The sequence below is a fragment of the Bombus vancouverensis genome, chromosome 4 (genome assembly GCF_051014615.1).
Source record: "Bombus vancouverensis nearcticus chromosome 4, iyBomVanc1_principal, whole genome shotgun sequence".
NCBI lineage: Eukaryota > Metazoa > Arthropoda > Insecta > Hymenoptera > Apidae > Bombus > Bombus vancouverensis.
The window spans coordinates 5,054,698-5,074,993 of NC_134914.1; the positions used below are offsets into that span (position 1 = coordinate 5,054,698).

At 44.7% G+C, this 20,296-nt stretch overlaps 1 protein-coding gene across 1 annotated transcript in view; it reads right to left on the bottom strand.

The window, feature by feature from the left end:
* Positions 1-105: 105 nt before the first annotated feature.
* Positions 106-20,296, bottom strand: part of LOC117160950 (interleukin-1 receptor accessory protein-like 1-B) — a 134,957-nt gene continuing 114,766 nt past the window's right edge. Inside the window, exons 4-7 of the mRNA XM_033342074.2 lie at positions 14,846-14,979; positions 13,498-13,662; positions 4,567-4,704; positions 106-2,691 (exon numbers count right to left, since the gene is read on the bottom strand). Of these exons, the coding sequence (XP_033197965.1) occupies positions 2,252-2,691; positions 4,567-4,704; positions 13,498-13,662; positions 14,846-14,979 (877 nt within the window). The 3' untranslated portion in view covers positions 106-2,251. The remainder of the gene's footprint in view (positions 2,692-4,566; positions 4,705-13,497; positions 13,663-14,845; positions 14,980-20,296) is intronic.

A 20,296-nucleotide genomic window follows, 5' to 3' on the forward strand; every position in this document is an offset into this window, starting at 1 on the left:
TAACGGCTGAACGACGGCAGTGGTTTCAGCAAGGTTGCGAAACGTAACGATGTTTCGTATGTGAGTAAGAAAAAGTGACGATCCGAGACACACGATTTCTGCAAATATAAATACTCTTTGTTTATTATCGAATTTTCGAACAACAATTTCCGTTTACTTCTTAATTACGTCAGCACGAAGAGAAACGGACGTCTGATATTTGGTACGTATAGAGCCTTGTATCGTCGATTCTATTCGATATATACGCCATGAAACGGAGACGAGAAGCAACAGTACACACATTTTTCGCCGTTCTGTTTCATAGGTAATTGTAAGAACGGTCACGAGTTTGTCGCCGTAATGCGACACACACACACACACACACACACACACACACACACACACACACACACACACACACACACACACAAAAGCACGCACGCACGCACGCACACACATGTATATATACATATATATTTAGTATATATATATATATATATGTATATATATATGTACATATGTATTTAGTATATATATATATATATATGTATATATATACTAAAAATGAAAAGGAAAGAAACGCGACGACAGACCATTAGAGGATAGTCGTCGTTTTGTTGTTCTCTATATCGCTAAATAAACAAGTATACCTCCTAATGTCTATACTCTGCTTATACTCGGCTCGCAACAATTGGCCGCGATGTGAGTCAATCGCTCAGGCACATTCTCGCGAGACAAGTACTACACTAGTGTATCGTAATACTGACAGTAAAGAGATTACTATGATATTAAAATTAAGCTCACGTTGCGGTTCTGCGCGTGTGCGTAACATTTAAAGTACAATTACGCGGGTATAACGGTTAGGCTATATGTATATCGTATAGTAGAGTGTGTATATTGTATAGTTGTAGATAATCGTTACTCTAGTATTAGAATTACAGGATTATCGTTTGACGTTACGTTCGCAGATACATCTTTCTAATTGCCTTGTAGTCGTTCGACGTAACGATAGTTCTGAAAAAACGGCGAAAAAAAAAAAGAATCTCACATATAATACACATGTACACACGCATACCCGTGCACGCGCATGCATGCACCTACACACGCACCTATCTTTTTCCTCCTTTTACATATATATGTATATATACAAACCAGTATAAAATATCTATGTTCATTATTAGTCTTATCGTGCGTAGATTTGTTTCGCTAAAAACCGCGCGTAAAATCCGCTTAGAAAAGTGTGCCCGAAAACGTAGACGCGAGTTTTACGTAATTCGTGATTTCCATACAGATACAAGGGAGATCGCTAAAATCTAAACGTTGTATAAATAGTGCGATGACTTAGCTAAATAATAAATAAGGACAATAGAGCACCGATTTGTCCGATATATACAAACAGAGACAACGAGAACTGTACGCGATAAGCGATTACGTATATATACGCGAGTAGCAGAGAACTCGCTTCTTTCTCCGTCCTGTTATTCTTTCTCGTAACTTCTCCAACGCGTTTCGTCCTTACTTCTTTTTTTCTTTTTTCTCTTTTTTCGCTCGAAGCGCCGCGTGCTCGCGCGAAAAGGAAGACTGCGCGCTTCGCCTGAATTCCTCTTTCCTCGAATTTCGCCGATCGCGATCAGTCGTCGCGTCTGCTCCGCGTGCAGAAGATAAAACAGGATGGAGGATGGCGCGCGTATCTTTCGATATGGTCGAACCTACTCGCGTCCGTGGCAATTTGTCGCGATAAAATCAAGTTTCGCTTTCCACCAGCGAACGTTTAAGTAAATTTATGAATTTCGCTCGTCCTACACAGTACGGTCTGCAGCCAAAGTAAAATTAAAAGACACTCGGTTCGCGCTGTAGCTCTCCTTGCAGACATACGCCGAGGAGCGTCCAAGGGGTACGTCGCAACGTAAAAAGCACAAGTTAGAATGACAACACACGGTCGTGCATCGGTTGCCCGAGCGTCGAAACCACTACATTTTTGAAAGTTACAGTTCCGTAGATGCGGTTATTTGCGAGATTCGGCGAGGAAACGGCGTCAACGTGGTGCGCGTTTATTACGCTACGCGAACGAGCGTTTTCGAACGTCTGATTCTGCGCGAAACGCATGGGTACTTGGACAAGCGCGCGGAAACTTGGCCTTGTCACCGCTTTCGTACAAAAGCGAAAGGAAGAGAAACGCGGGTGAAGAGACTACGTAGGTATATGTAAGTATATACTACGTAAGGATCCATTACGTCGTTTGCTTTGTTCGATCGTTTCGCTTTCCTCCGTTTTAAACAAGAACTTCGAGACTTTCGCGCGATCGAGCCTTCTGCTGTCCGCATTTTCCATTCGCCTGAACGATCATGGCGACCGATTGGCAGCCGCTGTCGGAGCTGATCGGTCGAATCGGTGGCATTGCGAGCCGCAGCTTGTACCAAAATGTGTGGCTGCCGGAACCTAAGTTGCCGGTGTCGTTCCAATGCAAGACCTTCAAACGATCGAGCGAGTATTCGCGTATGTTGTTGTAAGCTCGACTCGATCGTTTCGCGATCGCGGTCGTGTTCAATAGATTCTTGGTGATGATGACTATCGTTCGAGTGGTGAGAGAAGACAGCTGATTCAGGACAACCCCCACGTTCGTCTCGTTCCAAACGTTTCCCAGCGACTCTGGGCTCAGCACCACGATGACTCTTCGACTGGAAACGGCGTGCGGCCCGATCTCCACACCCCCTGAAAGAAAAATCGTTGTATTTCTTTTTCTTCGTCTGTGGAAATAATTCGTGAGATTAGAGCGCCGACGATGTACGTACGTACGGACGAACGACAACGACGAAACGTTAAATCGGCGTCATCGACTGGATCGCGATTGGAAAATTCCTCGGCATCGATAACCGTTGGTTGAGAGACGTTTAGGCGCGAGCACCGAGCTTTATCGGCATCCTGTCGTTTGTTCGCCGATGTTTGATGAATTACCAACAAAATGGACGATCAGTCAAAGGATGAACTGGATTCCGCCGAGTCGGCACGCGAGCCAACTATGCCACGACCATAGAAAGCTTTCACCGCGTTCTCTCTCACTCTCTCTCTCTCTCTTTTGCTTGACCAGTACTTTTGAATCGGAGCTACGCAACCGTCGATGCGGAAAATTCGAGTTGCATCCGAGCTCGTGCAACTTCGGCCAAAGCTTTCTTCCACTTCCAACCGTTCTTCCGTCTGCTTTCCAAAATTCCGAGGTTAGTTCGCTTTCAACGACGAATCGAGAACGAGTGGGAAACGGAGAGCGAGCAAAGAGAAGAAATGCGCGAACGAAACGGTTTCTCGATTCAGGCACGCGTTATCGGAAGTTGGCGGAGCGCAAACGCAGAATCAGCGAAGGAAGCGGTACCGCATACGCTTAATTCGAAACCGCGGCTGCTAGAATCAGAGCGACAAACGAAACGCTTGACGTCAGACAAAGAAGCCGGTCCCAACTTCCTAATTCAATTCGCAAACTTCCATGCACCGGACCACGGTTCCGCGATCCCGATAGATCGCCCTTTCCCCGGCAGCTTCCGGTTCTACATTCGCCGAGCTTGCGTGCATCGTTCGCCACGAGGAACAAGATTTTCCGAACTGCGATACGAACGACTTTCAGTCCGAAAAACGCGCATATTGATTTCGTGACACACGCGAAAGACAGAAGGAGACAGGGCAGCCGGCGACCACGATGGCGAACAAAATTTATGTATAGGCTAGTTTGCATCGGTGGATCGGAGCCGGCAGCGCGGGGCAATTTGCATTAATAAAATTGGGCGGTCGACCGCTCGCTCACCTACACGGCCCAATTTCGTCCTGCCAATTAGAAGGAAATTAGCGTCTGAATATTTTTCACTGAGCACCCGTTATCAACGCTGAGCACCTAGCCGTTGATATTCATGAGATGCGGAACCAGGATGGACGACGTGGCTGCGAAACTAGATCGCGTTATACCCCGTAAACTTTTGTTCGCCTTTGTTCCCGGTAATCGTCCCCGTTTCGCCAGCTTTCCTTTCACCTTTTCCCTTCTGCCTTCCTTCGCGAGATCCTATTCGTCGCTCGTTCTCGCCAATTTCTCCGCCAAAATACCATCCGGTATCGTTCTCCCTGGATTTCTGATTATCGCGACGCCGTACAGCGGCCTCCAGAGCGACGTTACGTGGCAAAAATTAAAAGCATCTTAACGTGCACGTTGTTCCGAGTCTCGTTGACTAAACGTGGCAAACCTCAGTTCAAACGAAGACTCGTCGTCGTCGTCGTCGTCGTTGCGCTGTTTCGTCGAGTGGCAGAAGGCGCGCGAGATTCAGTCGGCGTTCCCAGGTCGATCCTCCCTCGCTTCTCAAGGAAACCAGGGTTTAGAGTTTGCAGCGAGGGTGTTGGGCGGTTTTTGGCCGCAACAGCTACGCGCTCGATCGCGAGAAGGGATCTAGCGAGATTCCGAGGAACCGAGCTATCCCTAGAGACCTTGGAATAGCCTTTACTTTACCCTTTCGGTCGACCACGCGACAGGAAACTTAATAACGCTATCAACGAGCAGTTTCTCCCTCGGAGAGCGACTCGGTGCCGCGTTTAATTAAACCCGAGACTTACAATTCTGATTCAACTGGGAGAGCTCCAGCGCCGTGCACTTGTACCGGTGCCTCGATTCCAGCGTGGGTATCACTATACCGATGACCAGGCTCGAGTCTTTCTCGTGGTAGCACACCAGAGCGTCGCATTCCTTTCCATCTGAAATTCGCGTTTGTGATCGTAATTAGTTCAGGTATTATTATGGTCGTGCTCACCGCTGCCATCTGGCAAATCTCACGAAGCGCGTTTCGATCGCGACTATCCAGATATTTAACGCTAGAACTACCACACCAGTCGAATTGACTGGTTTTACAATTTTATTTTATAATTCCTACTTCATGTTATATTTTTTCTCCGTAATGATGTAATGACTTTTGCAACGGTAATAAAAAAGAATAATATAATGAATTTTATTTCGTTTTTTATACATTCAAACTGAAAATAATTTTGTATCAAAGCTACTTATACCAATACCAGTCGTAATGACTGGTACTTGTCAAGATGTAAAAGGGTCCTGCAATCTGTTTATCGAACCCCAATTAACCAGTTTCCTCGTTTTGTACAACTTCCTACACGTTTTCCAAATTTTTACTGCGTATCATTCCATATGACGATATTAGTTATCAGGAAAATTCCGGATCGATCGCCAAATCGCTAGATGCCAACACAACAAGTACCACACCAAAAATGACTGATTCTACAATTTTATAAATGTGTCAATCCTCGTTTGGGGATTATGGTCCCAGATGGATTAACAATACCAAAAATGTACTACATAATATGGAATTCCTTCTGTAAGAAAGTAATAAATCGATAAATATAAAAATATTCTATTATTACGTATTTTCTAAAGGCCAGTCATTTTAACTGGTTTTGATAGAAATAGCTATCATGTTAATTATCGGTAGTTCTAGGGTTAAAGTCGCTGGAACGTGGAATAAGTGGAACGTGGAATAAATGGAACGTGGAATAAATGGAACGTGGAATAAATGGAACGTGAAATAAGTGGAACCTGTGGAATCGTGGCAAGGATGGTTGAAAGAGGAGAAGAGAGCAACGGAGATAACAACGTTTCTTTCAACGAATAGATTACTATCTTCTATTTCTATTATTTCTAAACGATTCGTTCCTAGACGTTTAACACGTTGAATGCCCAGGGGGTCACCGGTGACTGGCACTCAACTTGGCCGTGGCGCCGTGAGAGTCACTAATGACTGGCGCATCGATATTAGTAGAAATACATAATTTGAACAAATGTCAATAGTTATAAATTTTGTATTATTACCATCGTTACTACAATGGTGTGACGAAATTAATGCAGTATAAAGCATACAAAAATAGCTTTAGTTATACATGAAATATAGATCTATTGAGTTGGCAACTAAGTGATTGCGGATTTTGTCATTAGGTGGTGCTCACCTAATATTATTTGCGCCTCCTCCAATGGCTATCGAACATGGGGAAAACCCATCTTTTTCCGTGTTTTACCTTAATGAACAATAACCCTAAGGAACGTTTCGAACGTTTGAAATTTTATTTATTTACTATTTCATTGAAATTAATTTTATGAATCTCTTGTAGGTAATACTTCAAGATTACATGTATCGTATAATAAAAAATTCATCGTGGCTGCGCGGCCAAACCTTGTAAAACTGGCGTGGCATTCAACGTGTTAATTATATTTCAATTCTGACCAATCGTCTCTTTAGAACAATTAAAACCATTATCCTCCACTTCGATCAGCCACTCTTTGAAATTAATTTATAAAAGAGATTAAATTAAAGATATTTTCAACAGATGTATCGATATAAAAAGATACAAAATACAAATATAGAATTAGTTCTATCGATGAAAACGATAGAGTTGGAAAAGATAAATAAGCGAAATTGTTTTCGAGGATCTTGCGCGATAAGATACTCGCTTCCTGTTTATTTGTTTTCAAAACGGGATCTTGTCGCGGCACTTGTTTTTGGCGGACTTTCCGGAACGACGCGACGTCGTGAATTCCGTCGTAGGCATCGCCAGTGCCAACGAGTGAAAGCGACCGAGCGTGCAACTATTCCTCGTCGTTGCTTGGACGCGTCGAGTCGGTCACGGGGTCATCTAGAACGCGGCCGACGTTATCTTTGCGCGTGATCTTCGATCGTTCTCGCGTGCATTCCCGAGAAACATCGATCGACGAACGATGGACGATACGGACGATCGCGCAACATCAGCTTCTGCGAGACAATAACCGACCGGGTCGAACGACCTTAAACTAAACTAACGATTTCTAACCTCTCTCATGGCAGACTTAAGTAAAGCTATTTGATATAAGATCCCAGCTTTTTGCAGCTATAAAACTCTCGAATGTCTCGTAACGATGCTATTTCGTTCCCTAATCAACCGTTTATTACACAGTTGTTTTATACGCGTGTTGGCGTTCGAATCGATCAAGCGTTTCGAATGTTTTTTAATCGTTTTAGGTCGACGCAGCGCGATCGCACCGTTCGCGTACTGTGGTGAACTGTGTCGTGATGTTTGGTCACGATCGTCAATTCGCAATGCGCTCGGTTCCGAATGTAGCTCGTCGCGAGTCATATCAGTTTCCTCTCGTAATGACTTTTTTTTCAAATAGTCGTAAACCACCTGCATACACGAAAAAAGAGCAGCGCGATCGCGTCGATCGGTATTCCTCGCAAACAAATGAACGAAGCGCTATCGAGCCGCATGGCACAATCCCAAACGGATTCTTAAAAACGCCTGCCACTAAAACACGGTTAAGCGACTCAATTAAGGGGGGGAGGGGGAAGGTTAATTCGTACAAAAATAAGGCATATTTTTGTGAATTATTTGTGACGACACAGTTAAAATCTCTTTATTAAAACCAATAGTACATGAAAGTATGACATTCGAAGAATATTGTATAAAATTTTCACGGAGAAATATTAAAAAATACGGCAATGGCAGTAATAATTATGATGTGTCTCGGAAAATTGCGGTGCCCCTGATAACTTGGTGCTGGATCATCTGAAATAAAAAAATCGAAGTTCATTGGTTAGTTAACAGTCTTCCACAGGTAACGCTGAGAGGGTTTTTCGAAATTTCAATTTTTCACTTTTTTGGAACACTTTGAAGGGATAAATTAGCCGACTTTGCGAAAATTTGCGGCTAATATCCTCTTCAAAGTGTTCCAAAAAAGTGAAAAATTAAAATTTCGAAAAACCCTCCCAGCGTTACCTGTGGAAGACTGTTTCCTAACGAATGAACTTTGATTTTTTGATTTCAGATGATCCAGCACCAAGTTATCACGGGCACCGCAATTTTCCGAGACACATCATAATTATTACTGCCATTGCCGTATTTTTTAATATTTCTCCGTGAAAATTTTATACAATATTCTTCGAATGTCATACTTTCATGTACTATTGGTTTTAATAAAGAGATTTTAACTGTGTCGTCACAAATAATTCACAAAAACATGCCTTATTTTTGTACGAATTAACCTTACCCCCCCCCCCCCCCAAACACTAACATTACCAGACCGATTCGATGTTCGATTGATCGGTTTCAAAATTTAATTTAAAATTGTACGTACATTCTTGTTTCTTCCGTTCGTCTAACTTTATGTAAATTCTTCTATTATCTGATTAATCAAATTCTCAATTCTTTTTTGCTTCTTTGTTGCCGAGGAAAATTCATCGCCTAAATTATCGCCTGTTTACCGCGACCACTGTCGTTTGACCGGTCGACGAATTTACATCTTTTTCCAAAGTTCTCTATCTGGGACCTTAGCTCGGAACTCGAGTAAGATCTAACCAGCTATAGTTGCATACATGTAAATGCGATATGTGCTTGGCTGCGTCGCAAGCACTTGAATAATCTGAGTGCATGTCGCGTAACGTAGAAACACAACGGAGTCTTATCGGAGACTCTGAAGAAACACTTTTCAAGAATACACTGCCTCTATAATGAGTTCTAAATGTAGTATCATTGAGAGAGTACGGATCGAAGCCTACGAGAAATCGAATGCGACAAGGAGCGAACAAATCTCGTAATATTCAGTGCATTGGCTTTGTGTTTTGTTTTATCTCTGAACATGTCCACACGTTCAGTGAGAAAGTTAGCGAAAAACACGCGAAATGAGAATGATCTGTTCGTCTATCATCTCTCGTTTATATTACATATAAAAATGAGAGTATATGATCAATTATTTTATTGTTACTTAAAAGTTATGTCGTGCGTTATTTGCTACGATAAATTGACAGTTTCTTTCGAGGAAACAACGTCTATTTCGTAGAATATAAGATAAGGTACAGGTGAAGCTTTAAGCGGTACGGTCAGCGTTAACTTACAAATACGTGCAAAATAACATTAGGTCGTCCGAAAAGTTTCTTTCGTTTCATAAGGAAATAATCAATGCACAACATTTTCCGTTTTATATCGTTTTATCGAATTACGTATGATCCATTTTGTTCTATCAAAATAAAGATCACAACGTTCGACAAATGTCCTACTGGACAAATTGTAAAATGTAAATAAATAAATAATAAAAAAAAAAAAAACGTTCGACAGATTAGGTTTCATGTTTGTATAAAGATGCGTTGTTGTAAAAGACGTGTCTGTAAAAGAACACACTTTTCGGACAACCTAATAATTATATAATTATTCTCATAAATATCGTTGTACAGTGGATGCAACGAAGCTTGAGATTTACCAGTGTTTGATCATTGAACGATAAAGATCTATCTTTGAAGCTACTCGATGGAGTGTTATGCTTTCCGAATGAGAATATGGGACACATGGAAGTTTCTGTTAGGAAGCCGGTCTCGTATTCGTATAAATCTGATAGTTCGACTGACGAATGTAAAGTGGAAATCGTTCTCAATGAGGTAAACGATTATGAAGAAAATTACGATACGCAATGCTTGTTTTGCACGGGCTTTTACTCTCCGCATGTATCTTGTACGTGCATGATGCACGATGGATTAAACGTATAAATAAAGCGTTATCGTTTCGTTAGCGAAAAAGAAAAGGAAAAAAGAAAAAAGCAAACATACGGATTAGCAACCCATTTTTTAAATCTGTCTGTTTTTATCATTTGTATTTTTATTTTACTACGAAGAAATTGAATATTTTTGTTCATTGCATTTTTCCGTAGGTTTCGAAAGAACACATATTTTATCTTCAAAACGTGCAGTAATTTTTAATAAGTCGAGAGTTACGACGTTAAAGGGAAACGAGTCTCGTGTCAGGCATCGTCATCTCAAACGAATTACAAAATTTTTGCTACGCATCAAAAAATATTTAATTGAATAATTAAAGGGAAAGTAGTCGGTGCCCTCGATTAAATAGTCAGGTATCGTACGTTTTCAAAATTCTTCACTGCGAAGCGACTGAAAATCGTGGAGCTGGATAAATCCGGGCGCCGTTGCCCTCTTTATCGGTCTACCGATTTTTCAGCGTTTCCCTCGTCAGAGAGACAAGCTATAGAAAGAGGGAGGGGGCGGAGCAAAAAAAAAAAAATACCGTTCGCCAACCTATTTGCGCTTCGTTCCGGACTCTTACCCTTTGTGGTTCGCTGGAAACGAACCAATTTCTCGCAAAGAGATTCGAAAATCAAACGCGAAACAAAGAGAAGAACGCGGAGAAGGAGCAGGGAAATCGTATCGATCGGCTTGGTGGTTGTTTGTTCGTTCGATCGGGCCAGCGAGAAAGTCTCGGTTTTCGCGTCGAGGCAACTTCGATTAACGCGCGTTGCTCGGCCCAACGAGCAAGTTAACGCCTGCGGATATTCGCAGATTTCCTCTGGAAATCATTGTTTCCAGAGCGACTTACTTTCGTTGGACAGTGGGATCGCTGCTCGTCTGGCACGCGTTCGCGATCTTTTCAGTCGGCTAACAAAGAGAAAACGTTCTCCGCAAAACGGTTAATGGACGACGTCGCGGTGCACTGCTTCCGAGAAGCACCGTAATCGCGGCAATTTTCCAGCTTCCGTATTAGGGTAGGGGCCACTCGATCGGCGGCAGCCTTATCGATCAGATCTCGTCCGGACGAGACGGCATCTCCTTCCGTAACAGGCTTCGCCGTACACGTGTAACTCGTCACAGCCTGAGGCTCGCGCGGCCGCGATTTATCGCCCATGTCTCGGCCGATCTTTCCGATTTTTCCTTCCTTTTCGTTGTACCTTGAGCGATAAACCTGTGCCGACCGCTCGGCAACATTCGCGATATTTTGCAAGCATTTAGTCGAACGACGATGGCGAACAACCGTGAACAACGACATCGTCTACCCACGCACAGCTCCAACGCGGAAGACGCTTGAGTGCACGTTCCAGGACGATCGGCGATCGGACGATACTTATGTACTTGTATATAGGATGTCCCTAAAATGGTTGTACAACAGGCCGGGTAGCGATTCTGCATGCAACGATAAGCCGAGAAAAGAGAAAATAACATTCTTTCACTCAAGACTTTGCTTCCGAAAAAAAATGATGCACGCTGATCGCAAGTTTCCAACTACGAAACTTCTGTTTCTGCTCGCGTTTGTGTTACGTATTAAATGCCAAGAGTGTTTCAAGGATAATAGCGTCGAAGACTTAAAAGCAAACGTAGCTTCGGCTTTCCAAGACTTGCAAAATACATGCAATTGGCTACATGTGCGCGATAATTTAGTTGGAAGAGTGCAGCTGTGTGTGCAACAGTACTTGTTACGTTAATCGAAGGATTCTTGAAAAGTATACTAGTTTCAACCTTATTCACGAAACAATTCAAATTAAATACAGAATAAAAAAAAGTAGTAGTAGTACGTACAATTCGATATCACGGAAATAAGATAACAGCAATAACAGGCAGCTTCGTAGCTGGGTAATACACGGTTACCTGTCGAATCCTCAAACCTTTTTTTTTTTGGAAACAGAACCTTAAATGAAAATACGTGTAGTATCGGGTAAAAGGGCCTAAGAAACATCGAGTTAACCATGGACAATGTCGCCAGAGCCGAGGCGCTGTCGGGTTTATTAATGCGTCCTCAGTCTTTTCAAGTGCCTAGTTTCGTTAGAAAAGACCTACCTGACCCTGGCTACGAGCGTCTGCGGAACACGTGTGCGGTGGGCCTAGCAAAAGACAAAAGAGATGCTACAACGGCCAGAAAGTTAGTTGAGAAGCGCAGTGTGAGTCGAGAGGTCACAGAGTGTGAATCGACGTACGACGATATTGTAGTCGGTCCTGTTGTTATTGAGTATCGCTTATTAAACTACACTAAACTCTAAATATAACATCATTACTTGTCCTTACTCTAAGAATCCATACGTTACTACATACGTTATTCTTTTCTTCTTGACTTATTGCTGCGCGAAGATTCTTTTATTATTCTACGTATTACCGATCGTAATCGATCGGTGGTCAATCAGTTGGAAACGAGGCGATCACCCTGCCAGACTTATCAGGGAGACCGATGTCGTTTCGATGTTACTGTCGACCATATTACAGAGTATATTTCATGCGTTGTAATATTGTAATACGCAAATAAAGCACCGTTTTGTTAAGCAGTCCGATTTTACCGTGCACACCCGTTGTACACCGCGAGGGATAAGGCTGCCAATGCGAACAACCTACTACCATTGCAGCATTCGTTTTATTCTATCGGATCGTTCTGTCAAAAATCTGAAGAAAAAGGAACCAGCGACCAACCGAGGAAACGGATAATGAAACGCGGATCGTTCGTCGCGATAAGAGAAACAAGGTTCGCGGCAAGGTTGCGCCGCTTATCGAGAGAAGGTTCGAAGGGTGGGAGCAACTCCGACAGAAGGAGCTTGAAACGAGGCGAGAAACGTTTAACAGCGAGCCTTCCAACGTAAAAGGTACTCTCTCCTTCCCCCCGATTTCTCTCTTTCTCTCTCGTACAGCGTATTCCAGCTATCGGAACGAACAGAGTCGTTACGCTCGATTCGAATCGCGCGCAAAATAAAAGGTGGAAAATAGAGGAGAAGAAATAAAGGAGGAAATCGTTAACGCGGCTCGCGGGCCATTCCCAGCGTGGATTAAACGAAGATTAAGTAACCCGGTGGCACGACTATCGCGCGGATGGGGTCGCCATCGCGAAACGCTCGGGATATTAGGGTGATTCAAAGGGGGAACGTGAAGTTCCTCCGGGAGTATCGAACGGCGGTGGCGGCGGCAGCGACCGTGGCTACGCCGCTATTCCAAGGATGCGTAAAACTTGCACGAAATGGGAATTCGATATGTTAATTTCGGCCCGATATAGGCTACCTCCCTCCGAATACTTTGCCGGAACAAAGCCGATCGCGAAAATACACTCAACTGGCTAACGATCGATGAAATCTACCGCAGCGAAGTGCCGGACGTTGAACGGAACTGTTTCGCGAGAACGAAATAAAAGCAACGTACACACGTACTGCGAGAATCTTCGCGAAAAGCAAACGATTAAACTCTCTACGATCGAATATCGTCACGGTGGCAGCGTTTAGGATTTATTTTTAAAGTAGGACGGCGGGCTAAATATTTATTTATTGGAATTTGCTTCGGCCAGTATCGACTAGACACTTAGCGAGTGTCAGCGGAAAAATATACCGGTCATAAACGCGAGTTATTTGGACGGTACGAGTTACCGACGAAACGGTACCGTGGCAAAAACGACGCTTACTTAACGCTTGCGGCGCCCGCTTCTTCGTTCGTTCCTTAACGAACGGATTAACGTCGCCTGCATCGCTCGGAGTAAGAAAACGATCGTTGAAAAACCAAGGACGATAAGAAGATTGGATGCAAGTCGCTCTCATTGGCCCTCTCGTAAGAGTCAGAGCAGGGCGAAGGAGGGAATGAGGAAAGGGCGGAATTTGATGACTAGTGCTCGGCGAAGCGAGGACGCATCGCTATTGCGTATCGTCGGAAGGAATGGTGGGAGATTAAGAATCGTAGGTAACCGAGAGAAGAAACTCGGCTGTACGATAATTACCGTTCTCCTCGAGAGGGGCGAATTTGTCCCGGCAGAGCAGCACCAAAGGCAGCCAACAGCGCGCGTAAAACGCGCCGACCGAGATCAGCAGAACCAGCACCAGCACGCCTACCAGAAACGACCTTCTCCAGGATCCGTTTTGTACTTCCAACGCGAACTGTGGCTCTGCAAAAGCAAACGTCCACTTTATTTTCTTCGCCGTAGAAAGGCTATGGCTAGAGATGGCGAGCAAAGTGGCTAACAGTGATTCATCACGGTGATCGTTGAATCACGATCACGGGCGGTCGTGATCTAATTTCATTCACGACCGTGATCGTGATTCTTTTTATCTCGAGCGAATTTGCTCGCTGTGATCGTAATTCTTCATCTTGATTCAATTATTTCTTGCAAGGCACTTGAATGCAGCTTAAAACGCATACAAATATTTGCATACGTCGTAAATTACAAATTTCCTCGCGTTCTCTTTACACAACGGAAATTTACGTTGTTAGGTATTGCAAATAGGAAATAATTCGATTTTCTTTTCTTTACCTCATATCAGGATTTTAACGAACAAAACATCGATTCCTGCTGTCGATTCGAAAACCGTGATATTCGTTTGATGTGTTCGCCACCGATCGAAAGCGACCACGAAATGTCACGAATCACAGTCGTGAATCGCAAACATACCAGTTTACGCCATCTGCAGGATGAAGAAAGAGAAAGAGGAAACCCGAATTTATTTTAGGGCAGAAAAGAAAAAGCTATACTTGTTATTGTGGGTACTAACTTCAGAACAGTGCGTCTACCAGCAGTGAAAATCTTCCGAACGAATGATTCACCGAATGTAAGATTTTACGTTCTGAATCTATCATCTCGTGCAATGATATCTATCAAATTGCATCACGATCGGCCACCGGTGTCACTCGGAATGATATTTGAAAGAAAGAAACGCAGCGAGGCGGAGAAAAGGAAAAAGATTTCTTTCGCCGTGTGATGCTCGAGCGTAAACGATTCGCTGCACCGCGATTCCACGTCCGACGTCCACGAGCGTACGAATTTCGGTTAATTGGCTGGAATTAATTGGGTCACTCTGTCGACTGTTAACGAGCGACGAATTAAATCGGAAACGATTGAAATCGCTGCGAGACGTCGTTTAAACTGTTGAAAGCGCGGATCGGATTGTTAATTAGCAGCGGTTAAAAGGATACGTAGATGACCGCCTCCCCTTTCTCTTTTCTTCCTTTTTTTCTCCGAGTATATCCGCGGACTCGTCTTCCCGATGCGATGCAATGAAATCCGCGCGAGGAAACAATCACGAGAGAAGATTTTTCCCGCCGGCCGCGACACGGTTCAAAGGTCCCATTACCTTGCCGATAAACGTGAGCGGGTAACGTGATCTCCTCGTCCACGCCGTTGCTAACTTCGCACTTGTACTCCCCGTAATCTTCCAGAGTTATGTCCTCGATTTCCAGGTAAGAGCCGATGATCTGATTGTTCTCCCTGAAACAATAGTCGTTGATTAGCAAAGTAGGAGAGTAAGTAGAAACCTGGTCCACGTTTATTTTCATTACCTGCCCATTTACTTTACTTCTCGATTTTAAACATAGAGGCAGGAGCGGAATGGGGTTTTTTAGTTTTTAAAAACTAAACGGGAAATTACACGACCCGCCCTCCAACTTTAATTTGTCGATTCGATTATTCTACGCCGACCGGCCACAATTTCTCAAATCCCTACTGACCCACCGGTAATTTTCCCAAACTCTCAAACAAACTGTCCCGACGACCAATCCCGCCCCTGCACACAGGTAAATGTTTGCAATTTCGTGCGAATCACTCGAGAAAAGAATGCTATTCGCGCGTGCGCTCTCTGCTACGGTACTCTCGCACTGGAGGAGAAAATTTCGACAGAATGTTCGTGTCGAGTACCCGTTAACGAGTAACTTGTGAGCGTAAACAGAGCACTCAGATTGAAGGAATATCGGTTAGGCCAGAGAAACGCGTGAGAGTCATTTAAATTTTTGAAGAAAATTCGGAACAATAAGGGACAGGAAGAAAAGATTTGTGGCGGATCGGTATCAACAGGACGCCGACAGGTCGAGGCATCAACGCGGTGCACCACCTCCCGGGCGATCCGCGGATACCAACCGCCAACACCAGAGGGCTACGACGACAACGAATCTATCTATCTCGCTAGCGGTCGAATATACGGGCGAATGATACAAATACCGCACCTAGCGAGACTCCCTCTACGTCTAAGGCAGGGACTACCGGGCATAGCAAGTTTTCAGGACAGAAAAAAATAAAAAAAAAATTCATGAAAAAGCTCCGCTCCCCAGCGGCTTAAACCCAAAAATTGTATTATACACGAAAAATGTAAAGCGCCGACACATAATACAGCATGGCTACGTCGTACCGCCGCGTATCGGTACCTTTGCCTAACATATCATTACAAAAATTCACCGTTTATTGTGAATATGTATCTAAAACTGTATTCTTGGGCTAAATAAACAAATTTCCACGCCACGGACTACCGGGCATAGCCTTACTGACGAGTCCACCGGTAGTCCCGGGACGAAACGCAAACTCTCTTTTCACCTAGCTTCGCTTACACCTCCTACAGATTGTTGAGAATTGTGGATCTTAATCGCTGAAATAAATGTAAAGGAACACTTGGATTAAACTCAGAATTGATATCAAGATAGTTTCAGATTTATTTGATATGTGATTTACAAGATATTCGTCGATACACATTTGCGCGCGTCACAGCTCTCTGTTTGTCTCGCCATCTTCTTTTCCACACTACCAAAGGAACAGTTGCATTCCTCTGTTTAACGAGACGCTGTGCACGCACATACTGCCACATACACTCATACTCATGTATGTGTGTCACTACTACGCGGCTAATCCACTGTAGCACACAAAATTACACATATCTCAATAAAGATAAAAGAGGGAAAGAAGAGATGAAACAGCGAGGCTTCCGAATCGCGCAACACCGCGATCCTCGGGAACCGTGATCGATCCGCGGCGATGGGTCTACTCGTAGAGCGGCTTTGCCAGGAAAACGACGAAGACTGGAGAATCGTTCGGAAGAACACGCGCGTAGACAACGGGTCGTAAAGATCCGTGTTCCGAAGAAGGAAACGAAACGCGCATCGTTCGAGAAGCTGCGGCCATAAATGCGCCAGGTGGACGCCATATCGCGTACTTTCCGGAAAATATCGCCCCGTCCCACTTTGACCTCGCTCGCGTGAACCGAACGATCGTTCGCGTCATGTTTTCCTTTCCTCTTTTCCCTGAAAGTTACTCCGCGACGAGTCGCGTGCTTTCATTGCTTACGAATCCGTCTGCGCGTCGCGGAACCTATGTAACTACGTCTGCTGTGTTTTCAAGGGAAAAAGAAGCTGAGCTCGTCCGACGCGATGACTCGTCGTGTTGCACATCTGCGCGCCACGACCGGCTGCAGCGTGCCGATTCCTTCGCTTGTAATTTCGTTTTATCCGCGCCGATCGACAGCCAGTCTACGGCCGCGCGAATGGAATCGATCGGACGACCTCGAGGCTGCGACCACGACGAACCTTTTGTTCTCGGAATTTTTCGAGCGGCCGCGAAGCGCGAGAACGCAGAGAGCCCGCGATCATTGATCGACGAGCGAGCAGCCATAAATCAGTCGGATCGAGGGGACACGTTCGACCGGCAGAAGTTCTTTCGTCGAGGTTATTAAGCTTATAGAGCCGTCGTCAGCTGTCCATCGACGTCAGTCGCTGCGACCTCGCTATCGCGCGAACGTGTCGTGTCTCTTCTCTCACCGGGAGAAGCGGTCTTTTTTCTCGGAAGCGTGTTCGTCGCGACGCGACGCGGCTTCCACGACTCCTATCTTCTTTATCGCCGGTGCATTCAACGCGAGATCATGCTACTTTGCGACGTGCCTCCGACTCGAGAACTCGAATTTTCCTCGGTTCTCGGATATAACACCGCGATATCTTCGCGTGTCTGCGAAAATTTGGTTTAATCGGTTCCGGTATCCCGTCAAACGTCCGTAACGAACGTTTCATCAGAATAAAAAATAACGGTGATAGGGCGACGTTGCGTTTTAAGCTCACGTAAAAACTCGCAAACGCGATTCCGCTGAAAAGTGGTGATTCGTTTGCTGTCGATGCGAAGCGAATCCGCCACGCGCGTCGCGTCGCGTCGCGTCGCGTCCCCCTAGTGAAAATTCAATCCACCGGCGATACTTTTTTCGAATCGCGTCCCCTCGAATCGTTTTGCCGAGGCAAAACGAATTCCGGGGCAAATTCGCCGCGCGACCGAGCTTTTCCACTCTTTCCGACTTTTTCCATTCTCCGGCAGGTGTTGGCAGTCGTGGCCGCGGATCGCAGGAATATTTTATTCTGGTCGGTCGGTTTTAATCGCATCGGGAAAAATAGAGGGGGTAATGCGAAGCGACGATGGAAGATTTTTCGGACCGTGAGACCGGCACACGACCACGGCTCGGCGTTTATTGTCGGGAAAGTTGCAGGATGCGGCTACGCGCAACGCGTATTTTAAATTGAACAACTTCCCCGATGTTTGCATCGGCTGGCATCGGTTCGGCTTCCCATCAGGCCCTTCCGTTGACGATTCAATCCGGCAACTTTTAATTAAAAGTTGCACGGTAAAATTCGAAACAATCGGGAAACGCCATTCATTACGGAACGCTCCGTTGCGAATTACAAAAGCAAATTTCGACTCGACTCGACTCGATTTGCCGTTGCTCGCTCCTCGTCCTTCCCGTCACCGCTCGTTTCCCATCGATTCCACGTCCACCGATCGACGCATCCTGATGGGATCTGAAACGTTTTAAATCGCTTGGAATCCGCATCGCGCATACACACGCGGCGACAAATTCGAATCACTTCGAACATGATTCGAAGCTTCAAACTTTTGACACTACGTTTCGATTCTTCGGGGTCACGAATTTCTTGACAGTCTCGATAGGTTTTGAAAGCTCCGCGAGTATTCAATAATCTAGCCGTATAATATTAACGTCTAGGTAATATTTCGAGATTGTTTTAATTATTTCTGCTCAAACAGTATAACTAATACAAATAATATAAAATACCAAAGAAAGTGCGAAAAGTGCGAGTTTTCGTAAATACATTTATCTGGAGACTTTTAAAGTTCTCGGGAATTATCGAGATTTTCAAGAGCTTTAAGCTTCGAATCATGTCCGCAGCGATACGAATTGTTTGCCGTATATACAAATTCGAAGCGACTCGAAGCGTTTCGGATCGCATCGCTATCGTAGCTTCTTTCACCAGAGAAACTTCGCAGGCTCGTTGATCACGTTGTACGCTGTAATCGCGCGAGTTCGCAACTCACAACGCGCGCTCAATCCGTGTACGTTGATCCTCCGGGTCGAGTCGCCGAAACTGGCGTTGTTTAATAAATTTTCGCTGAGCTGGCAAATATTGTTGTTTGCCAAATATCCAGCGGAACGGAAACCATGCTACGAGCTTCGAGAGTCGAAAGTCATCCCCCGCTTTGGGGAAACACGGTTTCCTAGTCGACCACGCGAGGCGATGATGCGCGGAGTATCCTCGAACCGACCAAATTATGCGCTCGGAATTAATTGCTGGCGAATCACGTTCACGAACCCCATCCATCCTGTAATTAAATTAGCATGCCGGAACACGGCGCGCGTCCGATGATCGGCCAACGCATCGCGTACACCGGTCCACGTCGCCAACCTTTTCCTTTTGTTTTTTCTCCGAGTTCTCCACAGGTGTCTCGGAGTCGTTCGAGAAAACGGCCAGAGGCGAGTCGTCGATGCCGCGGCGCGATTTCTCGTCCATCGATCTTTTTTTTCATTAACGTCATGGATTTTAACGTACCGACGGATTTCGGACCTTTCGATTCGGCTTGCTATTCAGACTTCTGCCAAATACCTTCTAAATATCTTCCAAATACCATAATTCGGATTTATTCCAGCGCCGGCAATCTATCCATTGGTTAACTATCTTTGATTTTCATCGATCTTTTCTCCAAATTGTTTCTTACGTTCAAGACCTGGCCTGGTCTGCGGCCCGAAGATGGGAGAAGGCAGGTAGTTTCATCGCGTTTCGTACGCATCATACCGTGCCCTTTATACTTTTTTTTTCATTCGTGTCCTCTGGTATAAATATACGTACAGCAACGTAGAGTGTGGAGTATTTAGCATACGTAGATCTATGTACGTGCTAATACCACACGGCTGTAAATCGTGTTCTAATTCTTTATCTAATATTATCGTACCAAATGTTACTCACTTGTAAGATCGATAAATTGAATTAAATTAAATTAAATTAAACCTAAAATTAGCCGTGGCTTTATGGCCGTTGTAGTAACATCTCCGGGATCAACCGCGAGGACAAAGATCAATAGGTCAGATCTAACGGCAGTTCAGAGAACAGGCTGTGAAGGTTCGGAGTATCTCGTCGATTGAAATAGTTTAAATCGACTTAACGGCTCGGAATTTATAGAGTGTTCGGAGAAACGCGCGTTACGCGATCTCGTGTACGCGAATGGGCTTTAATCTCGTAAAAGGTGACGGGAAATCGATGAATCTAACGATTCTGTTCCCCGCCCTGCTTCCTCCTCTGCCCCTCTTCCTCTTGCTCCGTATCTCTCGTTCTCACCCCGCGCTTTCCCCTACTTCTTCATCGACGAACCAACCGATATCGCTACTCGTATCATTGCGTGGTCAATCCTGTTTAATTAAGGGAAACCGATAAACTCGCTACTCATTGTCCTGCCGTCGGACTCGATTCGACCATCGGAAACGACGCGTCTATTTTAA